Source organism: Bombina bombina, chromosome 5, assembly GCF_027579735.1.
Source record: "Bombina bombina isolate aBomBom1 chromosome 5, aBomBom1.pri, whole genome shotgun sequence".
NCBI classification, from domain to species: Eukaryota; Metazoa; Chordata; class Amphibia; order Anura; family Bombinatoridae; genus Bombina; species Bombina bombina.
Genome location: NC_069503.1, coordinates 236,646,882 through 236,665,108, shown reverse-complemented (window position 1 = coordinate 236,665,108; position 18,227 = coordinate 236,646,882). Strand labels below are relative to the sequence as shown.

At 41.3% G+C, this 18,227-nt stretch overlaps 1 protein-coding gene across 1 annotated transcript in view; it reads right to left on the bottom strand.

Annotated features, from left to right (window-relative positions):
* Positions 1-18,227, bottom strand: part of MPP7 (MAGUK p55 scaffold protein 7) — a 1,181,171-nt gene that overhangs the window by 300,680 nt on the left and 862,264 nt on the right. The window contains exons 9-13 of the mRNA XM_053713897.1: positions 18,013-18,094; positions 17,812-17,897; positions 11,556-11,630; positions 11,238-11,434; positions 10,627-10,691 (exon numbers count right to left, since the gene is read on the bottom strand). Of these exons, the coding sequence (XP_053569872.1) occupies positions 10,627-10,691; positions 11,238-11,434; positions 11,556-11,630; positions 17,812-17,897; positions 18,013-18,094 (505 nt within the window). The remainder of the gene's footprint in view (positions 1-10,626; positions 10,692-11,237; positions 11,435-11,555; positions 11,631-17,811; positions 17,898-18,012; positions 18,095-18,227) is intronic.

Genomic DNA, 18,227 nt, shown 5'->3' with positions numbered 1-18,227 from the left:
ACTTAAATGTAATTATAGCACACAATAGCTGAGGCCAGAAAACCTGTCTTTAGAAATTAGATTCTTAAAGCTAAACACAGTTAACTCTTTCAGTCCTGACAGAAGGGTCTGTCACATAGCTCCCCCCTTGTGGAACACTCCGGCAGACCCGGCTTGACCCTTTTGCGGGTCAACCTGGGGATGACCGGACTAGGAGGTGGTAGGCATGTCAGTTTGCTGGGACAATCCATCTGTATTCCCGTTATGAGAGAGAATCCCTGTCTGTATAAATAAGGGTTCAACCTCTTCAGTGCCCCGACTAGGGCTAAACAGTCCTTCAAAATATCATCGGCTTCTTTACGTGGTTTTTGTACCTGCTCTTTATAGGTATCCACAATCCCTTCATACTGACATAGGGTGCCCTTGAGTTGCTGCACCTCCCTATGAGCCAGCGTCAGCTTCTCCTCCAGTGTCACTAAGTTTGTCCTTAATGTTTCATGTTCCACTCTCAAGCTGGTGTTTTCTGCAGTCTGTCGGTGCAGCTTGTCTAGCAGAGATTCCTGTTCTAAACGTGCTTTTTCCTCTGCACTCCTCTTCTCTCCCGCTAGCACTGTTACATGATTATTTAACGTGACCATTTTATCCTCTACGTGACTCTTCTCCTTCATCAGCGCATTGTAACGTGACTCCCACATATCAATAGCGGATAGAGATTTACTGAGCTCAGCGTCCTGGGGCTTAGCAGCAGGGGGGTCAGTCTCTGCTGCACGGATCTGAGCACGGGTAGTCACAGGGTTAACATCAGCGGGACCCATGGGAGCATAGGCAGAAACAAGGGGGACCAAGGTATTTCCAAGGAGAACATCAGCTGGTAAATCCTTCATGACCCCCACATTCACAGGTCTAGCGCCCCCTCCCCAATCCAAATGCACCCTGGCAACAGGTAGGCGGAACACAGTGCCCCCTGCTACCCTCACAGCCACAGTGTCTCCTGTGTGCTGTTTCTCAGACACCAAGTTCTTTCGAAGCAAGGTCATGGTAGCACCAGTATCCCGTAGACCACTGACCTCCTTCCCATTCACTTTAACCAGTTGCCGGTTATTCCGGTGGGCAGCTTGCACAAGGTCTGCCTCATGTAGGATGCCCCAGCATTCTTGCGCCTCTACATAGCGGGCCGCAGGCTGAGGATTACGTGGGATTCCGCTAGCGGGTCTTCTCCAGGACTGTGCTTGGTTCGCTGCGTTTAGGGGACACTCTGGTCTTTTGTGCCCTAGTTGCTTACATCCAAAGCACCGAATAGGTTGTGAGTAGCCCCGCGAATTGAACCAGGCTCTCTGAGGGTAGTTCGTGGCCCGAGACCGTGTGGTATAGCGGTGCGCTGGGGGTTGGTAACTGGCAGGTGCTGGGGTGACTGGGGGTCTGTACTCCACTCTGGCAGGGGGCTTAGTGGTAGCAGTGTCCAGTTTGCAGGCATCCGTATACTCATCTGCCAAGCAAGCCGCTTCATGCAGGGTGGAGGGTTTACGGTCCCGAACCCACTCTCGAACTCCTGCGGGTAACTTGTTGAAGCAATGTTCCAACAGGAATAGCTGCAGCACCTCTTCCCCAGATACAGCTTGGCACCCCGCTATCCAGTGAGCTGCTGTGCGGTGCACCTTACATGCCCACTCAAGGTAGGAATCACCAGCCAATTTAACAGTGTCTCTGAACCGCCTCCGGTATGCCTCCGGTGTAACCGCATACCTGGAGAGCAGAGCCTCTTTTACAGTATTATAATCCCTGACTTCCTCATCTGGAATGGCCCGAAAAGCCTCACTGGCCCGGCCGGATAATTTTCCGGATAATATCATGACCCAGTCCTCTGCGGGTACCTTGTGTAGTGCACATTGCCTCTCAAAATCCGCAAGGTACCCATCAATCTCTCCTTCTGTTTCCAGGAAGTTTTTAAAAGCTGCAAAATTTACTTTTCTCTTTTCCAATGGGTTTGCTGCAGCGCCGCTTTGGCGAAGTAGGTTGGCCTCCACAGCTGCTATGACCCGGTCGATAATTTCTGCAGATGGGTTGGGGCCATAATGTGTCAGTCTTATTTTAACCGCCCGATCAAAGCTTGCTTCTGCGGGGGTTCTGTCTGCTATGCTGGGCCCATTGGTTCCTTCTGTCCCTGGTACTCTTTCCATCTTAGTCAGTATTGTAATAATCCCCCTCTTCCTGAGGTTACTGGCATGTGTAGTTGCTCTTCTGGGCGATAAGGTTCATTCCGTCGCTTGCCACCAATGTTACGGTACCAACTGTGTACCAAGGGTTAACCCCAGATGAACAATGTCCTGCATAGGAAATCAGCAATTCACAAACCAGCCAGTTTCAGGTTTAAAACAGAATGACAACTTTATTTGAAGGCAGCACACAGATTTATACAGGTTTTTGACCCCCCCTCAGATGGGGGTTGAAAGAATGTTGTACATTAGATAAAAGGGAGAAGCGCCCTTGACATGATACAATAGAATTATATTACTTAAATACTTTACTTAGGCAGATAACAACTTAAACACATTTGGCTTGTCTTATCACCTAGCGTCTGTTCTCTGAGGGTGATTAAACAATGGCCTGTTTATTACTTAAATGTAATTATAGCACACAATAGCTGAGGCCAGAAAACCTGTCTTTAGAAATTAGATTCTTAAAGCTAAACACAGTTAACTCTTTCAGTCCTGACAGAAGGGTCTGTCACACTAACCAAAGCCTGACAAAATGCCTGGACGTCTGGAACTTCTGCCAGACGCTTGTGCAAAAGAATAGACAGAGCAGACATCAGTCCTTTTAAAGAACTAGCTGATAAGCCTTTGTCCAAACCCTCTTGGAGAAAGGACAATACCCTAGGAATCCTAACCTTACTCCATGAGTAACTCTTGGATTCACACCAATAAAGATATTTACGCCATATCTTATGGTAGATTTTTCTGGTGACAGGCTTCCGAGCCTGTATTAAGGTATCAATGACTGACTCTGAGAAGCCACGCCTTGATAGAATCAAGCGTTCAATCTCCATGCAGTCAGTCTCAGAGAAATTAGATTTGGATGATTGAAAGGACCTTGTATTAGAAGGTCCTGCCTCAAAGGCAGAGTCCATGGTGGAAGAGATGACATGTCCACTAGGTCTGCATACCAGGTCCTGCGTGGCCACGCAGGCGCTATCAGAATCACCGATGCTCTCTCCTGTTTGATTTTGGCAATGAGTCGAGGGAGCAGATGAAACGGTGGAAACACATAGGCCAGGTTGAAGAACCAAGGAGCTGCTAGAGCATCTATAAGCGTTGCTCCCGGGTCCCTGGACCTGGATCCGTAACAAGGAAGCTTGGCGTTCTGGCGAGACGCCATGAGATCCAGTTCTGGTTTGCCCCAACGATGGACCAGTTGAGCAAACACCTCCGGATGGAGTTCCCACTCCCCCGGATGAAAAGTCTGACGACTTAGAAAATCCGCCTCCCAGTTCTCTACGCCTGGGATGTGGATCGCTGACAGGTGGCAAGAGTGAGACTCTGCCCAGCGAATTATCTTTGAGACTTCCAACATCGCTAGGGAACTCCTGGTTCCCCCTTGATGGTTGATGTAAGCCACAGTCGTGATGTTGTGCGACTGAAATCTGATGAACCTCAGTGTTGCTAACTGAGGCCAAGCTAGAAGAGCCTTGAATATTGCTCTTAACTCCAGAATATTTATTGGGAGGAGTTTCTCCTCCTGAGTCCACGATCCCTGAGCCTTCAGGGAGTTCCAGACTGCACCCCAACCTAGAAGGCTGGCATCTGTTGTTACAATCGTCCAATCTGGCCTGCGAAAGGTCATACCCTTGGACAGATGGACCCGAGAAAGCCACCAGAGAAGAGAATCTCTGGTCTCTTGATCCAGATTTAGTAGAGGGGACAAATCTGAGAAATCCCCATTCCACTGACTTAGCATGCATAATTGCAGCGGTCTGAGATGCAGGCGTGCAAATGGCACTATGTCCATTGCCGCTACCATTAAGCCGATTACTTCCATGCACTGAGCCACTGACGGGCGTGGAATGGAATGAAGGACACGGCAAGCATTTAGAAGTCTTGATAACCTGGACTCCGTCAGGTAAATTTTCATCTCTACAGAATCTATAAGAGTCCCTAGGAAGGAGACTCTTGTGAGTGGTGATAGAGAACTCTTTTCCACGTTCACTTTCCACCCATGCGACCTCAGAAATGCCAGAACTATCTCTGTATGAGACTTGGCAATTTGAAAGCTTGACGCCTGTATCAGGATGTCGTCTAGATACGGAGCCACCGCTATGCCTCGCGGTCTTAGAACCGCCAGAAGTGAGCCCAGAACCTTTGTAAAAATTCTTGGGGCAGTGGCCAACCCGAAGGGAAGAGCTACAAATTGGTAATGCCTGTCTAGAAAGGCAAACCTTAGGAACCGATGATGATCTTTCTGAATCGGTATGTGAAGGTAGGCATCCTTTAAGTCCACTGTGGTCATGTACTGACCCTCTTGGATCATGGGTAGGATGGTCCGAATAGTTTCCATTTTGAATGATGGAATTCGGAGGAATTTGTTTAAGATCTTTAGATCCAAGATTGGTCTGAAGGTTCCCTCTTTCTTGGGAACCACAAACAGATTTGAATAAAATCCCTGTCCTTGTTCCGTCCGCGGAACTGGATGGATCACTCCTATTACTAGGAGGTCTTGCACACAGCTTAGGAATGCCTCTTTCTTTATCTGGTTTGCTGATAACCTTGAGAGATGAAATCTCCCTTGTGGAGGAGAAGCTTTGAAGTCCAGAAGATATCCCTGAGATATGATCTCCAACGCCCAGGGATCCTGAACATCTCTTGCCCACGCCTGGGCGAAGAGAGAAAGTCTGCCCCCCACTAGATCTGTTTCCGGATAGGGGGGCCGTTCCTTCATGCTGTCTTGGGGGCAGCAGCAGGCTTTCTGGCCTGCTTGCCCTTGTTCCAGGACTGGTTAGGTTTCCAGGCCTGTCTGGAATGAGCAACAGTTCCCTCTTGTTTTGATGCGGAGGAAGTTGATGCTGCTCCTGCCTTGAAATTTCAAAAGGCACGAAAATTAGACTGTGTGGCCTTTGATTTGGCCCTGTCCTGAGGAAGGGTATGACCCTTGCCTCCAGTAATGTCAGCAAGAATTTCCTTCAAGCCAGGCCCGAATAAGGTCTGCCCCTTGAAAGGAATGTTGAGTAATTTAGACTTTGAAGTCACGTCAGCTGACCAGGATTTAAGCCATAGCGCCCTACGCGCCTGGATGGCGAATCCGGAATTCTTAGCCGTTAGTTTAGTCAAATGAACAATGGCATCAGAAACAAATGAGTTAGCTAGCTTAAGCGTTCTAAGCTTGTCAATAATTTCATTCAATGGAGCTGTCTGGATGGCCTCTTCCAGGGCCTCAAACCAGAATGCCGCCGCAGCAGTGACAGGCGCAATGCATGCAAGGGGCTGTAAAATAAAACCTTGTTGAATAAACATTTTCTTAAGGTAACCCTCCAATTTTTTATCCATTGGATCTGAAAAAGCACAACTGTCCTCAACCGGGATAGTGGTATGCTTTGCTAAAGTAGAAACTGCTCCCTCCACCTTAGGGACCGTCTGCCATAAGTCCCGTGTAGTGGCGTCTATTGGAAACATTTTTCTAAATATAGGAGGTGGGGAAAAGGGCACACCGGGTCTATCCCACTCCTTGCTAATAATTTCTGTAAGCCTTTTAGGTATAGGAAAAACGTCAGTACACACCGGCACCGCATAGTATCTATCCAGCCTACACAATTTCTCTGGAATTGCAACTGTGTTACAGTCATTCAGAGCAGCTAATACCTCCCCAAGCAATACACAGAGGTTCTCAAGCTTAAATTTAAAATTAGAAATCTCTGAATCAGGTTTCCCCGAGTCAGAGATGTCACCCACAGACTGAAGCTTTACGTCCTCATGTTCTGCATACTGTGACGCAGTATCAGACATGGCTCTAACAGCATTTGCACGCTCTGTATCTCTCCTAACACCAGAGCTATCGCGCTTGCCTCTTAATTCGTCAATCAAGATAATACCTCTGACAGGGTATTATTCATGATTGCAGCCATGTCCGGCAAGGTAATCGCTATGGGCGTCCCTCATGTAATTGGCGCCATATTAGCGTGCGTCCCCTGAGCGGGAGGCGAAGGGTCTGACACGTGGGGAGAGTTAGTCGGCATAACTTCCCCCTCGACAGAACCCTCTGGTGATAATTCTTTTATAGATAAAGACTGATCTTTACTGTTTAAGGTGAAATCAATACATTTAGTACACATTCTCCTATGGGGCTCCACCATGGCTTTCAAACATAATGAACAAGTAGGTTCCTCTGTGTCAGACATGTTTAAACAGACTAGCAATGAGACTAGCAAGCTTGGAAAACACTTTAAAACAAGTTTACAAGCAATATAAAAAACGTTACTGCGCCTTTAAGAAACACAAATTTTCCCAAATTTTGAAATAACAGTGAAAAAATGCAGTTACACTAACGAAATTTTTACAGTGTATGTAATACGTTAGCAGAGCATTGCACCCACTTGCAAATGGATGATTAACCCCTTAATACCAAAAACGGAATAACAAATGACAAAAATGTTTTTTAAACAGTCACAACAACTGCCACAGCTCTACTGTGGCTTTTTACCTCCCTCAATGCGACTTTTGAAGCCTTTTGAGCCCTTCAGAGAAGTCCTGGATCATGCAGGAAGAAGCTGGATGTCTGTGTCTGTAATTTTTGCTGTGCAAAAAAAAAACGCCAAAATAGGCCCCTCCCACTCATATTACAACAGTGGGAAGCCTCAGGGAACTGTTTCTAGGCAAAATTCAAGCCAGCCATGTGGAAAAAACTAGGCCCCAATAAGTTTTATCACCAAACATATGTAAAAAACGATTAAACATGCCAGCAAACGTTTTAAAATACACTTAACTGCACATACCTTATTACAGGAAAACCTGCACGCTATTCCCCCTCTGAAGTTACCTCACTCCTCAGAATATGTGAGAACAGCAAAGGATCTTAGTTACTTCTCCTAAGATCATAGAAAACGCAGGCAGATTCTTCTTCTAAATACTGCCTGAGATAAACAGTACACTCCGGTACCATTTAAAAATAACAAACTTTTGATTGAAGAAATAAACTAAGTATAAAACACCACAGTCCTCTTACGACCTCCATCTTAGTTGAGAGTTGCAAGAGAATGACTGGATATGGCAGTGAGGGGAGGAGCTATATAGCAGCTCTGCTGTGGGTGATCCTCTTGCAACTTCCTGTTGGTAAGGAGAATATCCCACAAGTAATGGATGATCCGTGGACTGGATACACTTAACAAGAGAAAAGACTTAAGCCTTACAAGATATAGCCAAGAACAGATTACTGAAACCATTAACAGTAGTACTTCTTTTTTGGCCATAATGCTCTTATCACCCTTAACAGAAGAAGCTGTGGACTAAATAAGCATATAATGAAAACAGCCAGCAAACATATTTTTTAATAGAAACTATATTTAATGAATGGGAAATTGAGGAAAAAATTTAAACATTTGACACAAAAGCAGTGGAAATGGAAAAGCTATAAATATAAACCAAAGCCTTACAAAAAGGCTGTGTCTTAATAGTAGATTGGAAACAGACAATCACTCACAACAAAAAGAGAACTACTCTGAACCTGAGGCACTCCCAAAAATGAGGACAAAAACAAAAAGCAGCAACAGTCAGACCAGTAACCTTCTATTAAGTAGGAGAAATAGGCTACCAAATTTTCAGATAACCTAGAAGTTAAGAAACATTTTCAAAAACTACATATATTGCTCTCAGTAGTGTAAATATTATATATAAAACTAATTTAAGACGTAAAATCAGTTGAAAATAATTGAAAATCATAAAATGGGAAGAACTAAAATAATTAAGGCAATATTGAAAGATTATAAGAGGTTTGAATAACTGACATTACTCAGTGTGGGGTAATAAGTCTATGAAGAATCAATACTTGTTTTAGTTCTATAACTAGCTGTAAGAATGGCTGAAGATTAAGACTAGTTGAGGACTTTAGTTCATACTGAGTAGACTAAAAACTTGCTATATATCTTTGGATTAGCACTGAAGTTTCTGACCTAATAAGCCTAGTGCGTCTACATTTTCCCACCATGTTTTTATTTTGATTCCATTGTAATCTTAATAATGGAAATTCTCTTTTTTTTTAACATGAACTATTTTGTGCTCAACTACACACATATACATGTGCACATGTATAAAGAAAAAAAAGTTTCTTTTTCTGTACCATAATTGTGCCTATACATTTTTGCTATAAAGCTCACTTTTCATGAGCTTCTTCAGACCGAAGAATAAAAAGGGGCAAAGCAAATTATGTAGAAATACTTAAAACAGATGTTGGCACAAAAAAGCAGCAGAAAGAAAATATTTATTTTATCCAGCTCCTTTCTGGTCATTATTTTTTATTTTATTTTTCTGAAAAGAATGTTTTGGATTAAGATGCTGGAATGTTGCATTTCAGAGCAAGTAGCTACCACAAATATGGTACTAACACTGTGGTAGGGTGCATAAACCAATTCCACATCCTTTGAAAGCTTGTGACAGTATGTACGCATGTAGAGAAATGCCCGTGTATGTGGTCTACCGTTTATCACTGGTCACTTTTAAAAGAAATAAGTAGATTTAAAGATTGTAATTATATTTGAAATGCACTGCGTTAGTAGTCTTGGCTGGTGGACTGGATATTTTTGTGCTGTAGGAGGGTAAGAGCTGTTGGAGAATCAAGTCTATGGTGACAATTGTTATTTACGTTAATCCCCTAACAGAGTAAGGTACAGTATTTTTTAGATTCTAGTTGCACTATATGTTCTTCATTGCCATGTCCTTTGCCTCAAGTACTAGATATTAGCTTTCAACATAAATATATAGCCAGACCATATTATGTTAGGGTTTAAGCGATTATGTAAGGCTCGCAACAGATATTTTTTAATTATAGATGTTTTGTGTCTATTTAAAAGGAGTAATGGAATAGTGGGGTATGTTTATGAGTAAGATTGAATAGCCAAAACGCTTTAGACACTACAAGTGTTGTCAAGCATTTAAAAGTTTTGTTTCTATTGGTTTATATCACTGTATAAATAATTGGAACATTTTTAGAGATCTCAGGTTTGGCGTTTTTAATTTGATAAATATTTCCAGCTTGAACTCTTACCTGTGTAGCCTCTCAGATTTGTTACCTTGCAAGTGGGTGTGAAGGTCACTGAGACCTGCTGTACATTGATTTGGTGGGATGACTCAGCTGAGCTCAGACAAAGTGTTGGAAGTGCGGCACAGCTTACAAGCACGGCAGAAGCAGATCATGAAGGAGTTGAACAGCTAATCCGAGAGGCCCCTAGAAACGATCATGGTAATATCCGCATGATCCAGAGACAGTAGGTGTAAGGTAATGGTTGGAGCCTTGAGATAGGCCCAACCATTATAGGACAGCTGTAACTACAAGGATTGCTTGTTCTTGACTAATACTGTATTGAATGTTAAATGTTTGTCTCAACGACTCAGAGAGCCGAACTCTAACCTAGGTAACAATACTTGAAAATTCTCAAGTGAGCTGGGGGCATAGCAGTTTGGACTTTTTAATTTTTTGAATAACATGGAAGTTAACATATTCAGTGGATTTCTTTATATTTTGTGAGCCACGATAGACAGACAATGGTAGGTGTTATGGAGTCACATATGACAACATATTGAGGGGCAGAGGTTACATCAAAGGGCTAGTTATTTGAATACTTGCTATGACTGATCACTTCTTATTCAGAAGAAAAAGGTAGTTGCCTCTAAACATCAATGATATCATAGAAAATTTCAGGAACATAATGGTGCATTCAATTAAACTTGAAGGGACATGAAAGTAAAACATGTGCACACCCTTGAGCCTACCTAGGTATTCTCTTCAACAAAGAATACTAAGAGAACACAGTAAATTTGATCATTGAGGTAAATAGAAAGTTTTTAAAATTATTTACGGTTGCCACCTAACCAGATTTTACCTTCATTCCAAGCAGTTCTAAGTTTCAGGTCAAAGATAAAAAGAGATAAAATATACAAATAAAAATGCTATAATGGTCAAACTTTGTTTGTGTGTGTACATATATATATATATATATATATATATATATATAATATATACATATATATATATATAATATATACACACACACATATATATATATATATATATATAATATATATACACACACACACACATATATATATATAATATATACACACACACATATATATATATATAATATATACACACACACACATATATATATATATATATATATATATATATATATATGTGTGTGTGCGTGTGTGTGTATATTCCACACATATATACATATAAACCCTAGTGTGTGCAAGTGACAGACACAAAATAAATAAAAATGATGGAAATAAATAAAAGGAGTAAAAGCACTTTCAACGCACACTAAACACAAACTTTCACTGCAAACACATGCACTACATTTATATGCACCACAGGTAAATATTATAAATACATAAGTATTCAGAAAAAAACTCTCAGATATTTTATAGCCAATTTATATAGACTTACATGATTTTCTGTTAGGGAGTTTCTGTTGTTGATTCAAAACTACAGGTTTTCTTAGTGCAAATCTCCTGCAGGTGAAAAAAAGGAACAATATGGTCAATGAAATCCAACAATTCCATTACAGGATTAGCTTTTTTTATGAAACTTATATTGCAACTACTTCTGTTATTTTTATTTTCTAAAGTACCTTGGAAGAAAATGCAAAACTAAAGTACCATCTAAACTTTCCAAGCTTTGATAAAAAATAAAACCAGCCGTTCAGATTTTTTTTTTTTTTAAATCTTGCATCCAATCCAAAAATTGTTACAATACTTATTCCTGCAGAGTGCATCAATAGAGATTGAGATACTGATGTGCTATTTTCCATATGGTCTTCTTCCAATCTGGATCAGAACAAATACTATCATTTTCTGTCATTACTCTTTTTTGGCCAGACAAGCAAGGAAGTCTGAAATATTTGTAAAAAGGGATTTTAAGTTCATTTAGAATCGGTCATGACCCTGCTATTTGTGTGCATATCTATGAACTACCTATGGAATGGTGAATGACAGCAGTTTGCTGGGAATCAGAAAGTGGCATAGAAGGAAGGAAGACAGAAGCATGTCACAGCTAACCTCTCCTGGAATTGCTTCGAAGGGATCAAGCCTGCTCTAGGATTGGCATTGCCTTCGTGTTTGGCCTGCCACCATGTTGCATCATCCTGGCTCATGATCTGAAGGATATCTCCCTTCTTGAACAAAAGCCCAGCTTCTTTACATGGAATAGCTTTATCCTCATTAGGGAAGTAGTCAAAAAGGGCTCTAACAAACATCTGCAAAATAAGATCCGATTTAAGAAATATATAAATAAAAAAAACAACCAGGTGTTAAGAAGTAAAAGATTTAGAACATTTTATTCTCCATAGTAAACAAACATAATTAGGTGATCATTACCTTGCCTTCATTATTCGGCGTTTCTTCCTTGATAGTCGGTATAATTTTAAATGTAATTGCTCCCTGAGATTGAGCCTAAAATATTAAAGGTAAAAAAAAATAAAAAAAATAAACATGTTGTTAAAATAAATGGTTATGGACTGGTTAAATTAAAATGGACATTAAGCAATAAATGCTCATCATGTATTCAAAGCAAATATTAGACTGGAAAAATATGTAGATGTATTCCATAAAACCATAACCGTTGTTTAAACATTGATGGAAAGTTACAAGTGGAGTGGTATTTAACGCTCAAACTCACACGCTAACTTTGCTAGAAGTAAGCTTTTTGTGGAAGTTTGGTAGCGCTCGTATTACAAGTTGAAAGTAAAAAAAAAAATTGCTTGTGCGTTAACTCAATGCACGCAAAAAGCCGAAGTTAAAATATCGATGCCGCGTTAACCGATTCCGCCATAAAAGCCAATGGAACAAAAAAGTGGGGAAACACCCTACTCGCACGCAAACCTGATCGCATATTCTCAAGTGCACTAACTAGACATATTAATATTTCACATTCCAATGTTCTTTACATAGAAGAATGTGTTCTATTTATTCATAAATACATACATACAGTATATATATATATATATATATATATATATATATATATATAAAATTAAATATAGGTATAGATATATACAGATATATACGCGTGCAATTTCTGTCCGAGGACTGGATTCTGATTTGCTTATCAGTTGAAGAAGAAGGCAGCTACGTAATGGTGGGGGGAGTTCGGCATCCATATTTACCGGGTATTAGAGTAGTTAGCGACGCTGATGAGGAAAGAAGCAAGGCGGCAAGGCAGGAGGGGTATAGTGTAGGCGGACCTGCGTTTTTTTATTTTCAATATCAAAACATGTTAAAGTGTTGACTGTCCTTTTAAAGACCTTTCCCTACCTTATCCTTTTCTAACACTTGAGACCTCATATCTTTGAGCCCTTATAACTTTTTTGTGCAATTCTTAAAAAAATACTTATTAGATTGTTTAATTATGAGTATAACTGTACTTTTTAATGTATTTTTGATGTGTTTTGTGACAAACTTGTTTCAACTTGTAATACGAGTGCTACATCCGATGCGTGCTACAGTGGCGTCACTAGGGGGGTGCAGGCTGCACCTGGGTGACACCCTCCAGGGGGTGACACCACCAAAAAATAAATAAAAAAAAATTATTTTTTTATTTTATTGAAATTCAAGGAAATACAATGTAGAGATACATATATTTTTTATTAGAGGGGCCAGCATTTGTGAACATTAGTGGGACTGGGGAAGTTGTAGACACTTCATTTTTTTGAGCCAGCGCTGCAATTTCCACAAATAGTTTTCCCGGCTGCTTTTGCTTGTTTGTACTTTGCTCCTCCACTGCCCAATTTCACTATGAATGTTGTGGGCTTGCCGTGGGGCTTGCAAAGTTGTGCTGCTAGCCTAAACCTGCCTGCCTATCTGTGCTCACTGCTCAGTGGCGTGTGGAGCAGTGGAGTCACTCACTGCTGTGCTGTCTCTCTAATCGGGAACTGGGAAATCATGAGGGGGATGCCTGGCACCTGACCGCATGACTGTCTGACACTGTCTCTAAAGCGAAGGAGCCACATATGAGGCCCACCAGACCGGTACGGTTACGGTACACTAAGTTCACACTGAAGAGGTAGGAGGGGAGGGCAGGCAGGGGTCTGGGGGTGGGCAGAGAGCAGAGGTGCTTGGCCATAAGAAGCGGTAGACGCGGCCCGGTGCTGTGCACTGACAGACTTGGAACAGAGTCAGAGAGCAGAATTTTCATAGTTTGCGTGCCTAAACCTTTTCTTTAGTGATTTATTTTTAGAGTGCTCTGTTTATCTTTCATTTGATGCTCTGCTGAGCCAGGGAGCATCTCTAGGCATGAGCTTTATAATTAATGCAGTGCAGTTTACATAATTTGTCTGTGTGTGTGCCTGAGTGTTTCTGTGTGTGTGCCTGAGTGTTTCTGTGCGTGTGCCTGAGTGTTTCTGTGTGTGTGCCTGAGTGTTTCTGTGTGTGTGCCTGAGTGTTTCTGTGTGTGTGCCTGAGTGTTTCTGTGCGTGTGCCTGAGTGTTTCTGTGCGTGTGCCTGAGTGTTTCTGTGCGTGTGCCTGAGTGTTTCTGTGCGTGTGCCTGAGTGTTTCTGTGCGTGTGCCTGAGTGTTTCTGTGCGTGTGCCTGAGTGTTTCTGTGCGTGTGCCTGAGTGTTTCTGTGCGTGTGCCTGAGTGTTTCTGTGCGTGTGCCTGAGTGTTTCTGTGCGTGTGCCTGAGTGTTTCTGTGCGTGTGCCTGAGTGTTTCTGTGCGTGTGCCTGAGTGTTTTTGTGTGTGTCTGAGTGTTTGTATGTGTGTGTGCCTGTGTTTTTGTGTTTGTGTGTGTCTGCTTTCTGGGGTGACACCAACCCTAGTGATGCCACTGGCGTGCTAACAGCTGCAATAAACCCGATATATCTTGTGCATTACTGTTAGTGTGACACTAGTAATCTGGCCCTGAAAGTTTTAGCTTCAATAATGTATTGTTTCTATAAAGTAATGGGCTCTGCCACTTTGAAACCCAATTAGCAATAATTTGTGCAAACAATGGTTGTGTGCTATGCTTTTAAGTAACTATTTATCATGATTTAAAGACCCTTTAACAATGCTATATCCCACCATACATTTTTGCACACTTTATCCCTAATTTCCCTAAGCTCACACTTTTCAGAGTTAAATTATAGGGAAAAGGCACAAAATAAAACAGTTTACTACACATATTTAAAGAGTGAGAGGGAAGAGTGAGTAGAGATAGCAGAGAGAGAGAATAGTGAATAGTGATAGCAAAGAGAGAGAGAGGAGTGAGTAAAGATAGCAGAGAGAGAGAAGAGTGAGTAGAGATAGCAGAGAGAGAGAGAGAGAGAGAGAGAGAGAGAGAGAGAGAGAGAGAGAGAGAGAGAGAGGAGTGAGTAAAGATAGCAGAGAGAGAGAAGAGTGAGTAAAGATAGCAGAGAGAGAGAAGAGTGAGTAAAGATAGCAGAGAGAGAGAGATGAGTGAGTAAAGATAGCAGAGAGAAAGAGAAGAGTGAGTAGAGATACCAGTTAGAGAGTAGAATTAGTAGAGATAGCAGAGAGAGAGAGAGAGAAGAGATAACAGAGAGAGATAGAGAGGAGTGAGTAAAGATAGCATAGAGAGGAGTGAGTAAAGATAGCAGAGAGAGAAGAGTGAGTAAAGATAGCAGAGAGAGAGAGAAGAGTGAGTAAAGCTAACAGAGAGATAGAGAAGAGTGAGTAAAGCTAACACAGAGAGAGAGAGAGAGAGAGAGAGAGAGAGAGAGAGAAGAGTGAGTAGAGATAGCAGAGAGAGAGAGAAGAGTGAGTAGAGATACCAGTTAGAGGAGTGAGTAGAGATAGCAGAGAGAGAGAAGAGTGACAAGAGATACCAGTTAGAGAGAAGAATTAGTAGAGATAGCAGAGAGAGAGAGAAGAGTGAGTAAAGCTAGCAGAGAGATTAGTGAGAAGAGATAGCATAGAGAGAGAGAAGAACGAGTAGATATAGCAGAGAGAGGAGTGAGTAGAGAGAGAGAGATAAGAGTGAGTAGAGATAGCGGAGAAAGAGAAGAGTGAGTAGAGATAGAGAGCGAGTAAAGATAGCAGAGAGAAAGAGAAGAGTGAGAAAGATAGCAGAGAGAAAAAGAAGAGTGAGAAAGATAGCAGAGAGAAAGAGAAGAGTGAGAGAGAAGAGTGAGTAGAGATAGCAGAGAGATTGAAAAGAGTGAGAAGAGATAGCAGAAAAAGAGAAGAGTGAGTAAAGAAAGCAGAGAGAATGAGAAGAGTGAGTAGATATAGCAGAGATAAGAGTATGTATGTATGTATGTATTGGATACTTGTAAAGCGTGGCTAATCACCCGTAAGATAGCAGAAAGAGAGAGGAGTGAGAGAAGAGTAAGTAAAGATAGCAGAAAGAGAGAAGAGTAAAGATAGCAGAAAGAGAGAAGAGTGAGTAGAGATAGCAGAGAGAACACAAAGAAAGAAGAGAGGGTAGCGTGAGTAGAGACAGCAGAGGGGTAGAGAAGAGGGAGTAAAGATAGCAGAGAGAAGAGTGAGTAGAGATAGCAGAGAGAGCACAAAGAAGAGAGAGTAGTGTGGGTAGAGATAGCAGAGGGGAGAGAAGAGTGAGTAAAGATAGCAGAAAGAGAGGAGTGAGTAAAAATAGCAGAGAGGTGAGTAGAGATAGCAGAGAGCACAAAGAAAGAAGAGAGAGCAGCGTGAGTAAAGATAGCAGAGGGGGAGAGAAGAGTGAGTAGAAATAGCAGAAAGAGAGAAGAGTGAGGCATGGATTTAGGAAAACAGGGGCATAGAACATGTTGTTTTAGCTTACTATCACATATTAAAGGGACATGAAAACCAGATTTTATCTTTCATAATTCAGATAGCGCATACAATGTTAAACAACTTTTCAATTTACTTCTATTATCAAATTTGCATCACTCTATTGGTATTCTTTGCTGAAGGAGTAGAAATGTACTACTGGGAGCTAGCTGAAACATTGAGTCAATGGCAAGTGGCATATACGGCCAGCCACCAATCAGCAGCTAGTGCCCAGCTGTGCATTACTGTTCCTGAGCCTACTTAGGTATGCTTTTAAGCAAAGGTTAACAAGAGAATGAAGAACATTAGAAAAAAGAAGTAAATTGTAAAGTTGTTTAAAACTGCTTGTCCTGTCTGAATCACAAAAGAAACATTTTGGGTTTTATGTCCCTTTAATCACATTTTATATCTAAGTGTTTGGAGGGGTGCTCGTACATGTGCAAGCAGTTTGGAGCAGTGTTTAAACTTTCAGTCACTTATCAGCATATACGTTTTTCAAAACACCACTCTTCCAATGCCAGTAGAAGCTTTCATCTACAACGGAAGTAGGCAACTAAAATTATCTGAAGCATCTCAACAAATAACACTTTGATTCTGTAATAGAGCATTGGAGGGACTAAAACTCGGCTAAAATAGTGGCGATTTTTCCAGACTCTGATAAATGATTATTGGCATGGGATTATGGGAATGAATAAAAAACCAAGGTGTGGCTGGCAGGGTGACTCATGGTTGCTGCTCTTCATATGTATGGGATTACAACCGGACTTCACAGATTTCCCTGCAACACTCCCCAGCAATTAAGCTTTTGTAAAAATCTTTGTTGCAACCTTAGCTTTTTAGTGGGAACACGTTGCAGGTTTTCCAGTGCTTTAAAACGGTTCCTGGCATCATTAGGTGTAATTTTATACATTCCTCTGTAGTGTATGGCCTGGTAAAAGAAGTGTTTATAATGCAAACTAGACGACTACCGCTTTACATTGCACATTTAGTATCATGAGAATACCATTTTACTAAAGGTCTATTGTCTCAGTGATAAAAAAAAGCTATCATGAATATAAAGGGAAAAAATGATACTCCTCTGGTAGAGAGACTGAGACGTCCTACAAACATGAAAACAAAAGTTTATTTTTTTTAACACAAAAAAAAAAAAGATATAAATGACTTTAATGCTGCTTTTATTTCTGAATTATACTGTGTCTGAATCTCTTCATGTCAGTGAATTGCACAAACTGTCAGCAGTAGAGTCAGACAACTTGTGGTGTACATAACTGTGTCAGGGTGTATGCGTGTGGTGCACAATGAGAGAATCTCACCCACAACTGTGTATCTAAAAGCATAAAAAAGATTAGCGTCTGCTGGGTACCCAGTAAATAGACTGGAAAATACCTAATCAGTGGATGGCTATCAAATTTCATCTTAAAGTGGTCAATACAAATGGCCCCATGTATTAAAAGGCGGGCGCGGAGAGCTTCTCAACTTGCAAAGCTGTTCGCCTGCCTTCGCTGCATACGGGCAGCGGATCCGTTGATCCGCTGGCCCGTATGTATCATTGCACACTCCAATGAGTATGCAATGCCCGCCCCTACTTTTGCGCGACCAATTGCGCAAGTAAGGGACTGTCAATAATAGAGAGCGAGCAAGCTCTAAGTGATTTCTCTCCGCAACCTCTGACCGCTGCTTCTTACATTGTGGGAAGCAGGCTTGCATATGCAAACCCGCCTCGCAAGGGCTCCGGAGCAGCTCTCGCTGCTTCGTACATGGACCCCAACAATTTGTATCATAAACATAAACCACAACAAGGAAAATATTGTTTCAATAAAGAACACTGGATACAATTGTAAATATAATTTGCAATAGTGACTTTTTAAAAAAAATAAAATTACCAAAATATGGATAATCTCTTCAGGCTTTTTGTCTTCCACACTTATTCCGTTAACTTCCCTTAGTTCATCACCAACATGGATTAGACCTGAAGCAATGAAACAATTAAAAGCTATACTTTTTACATGATTATAGATTATACATTGTGTATGTCAGCCACTGTAACAGCAAATAAACAAACATTAAACGCACGTAAGACTTACCACTTCGATCAGCAGCCCCTCCTCGCATTATTCTTGCAACAACAATGGCTCCAGTGTTTTCATCTTTTTTTATTGTCGCTCCCTGTCATGATAAACAAAAGAAGAATTAAAGTAGGAGTAGGAGTCAAATATGAAAAGTATAAAAATAAGAGGAGTGCAAAACTAGCAAGTAGCTTTATAATATTCAAGTACAAATGTGTTAGCATTTGCTTTAC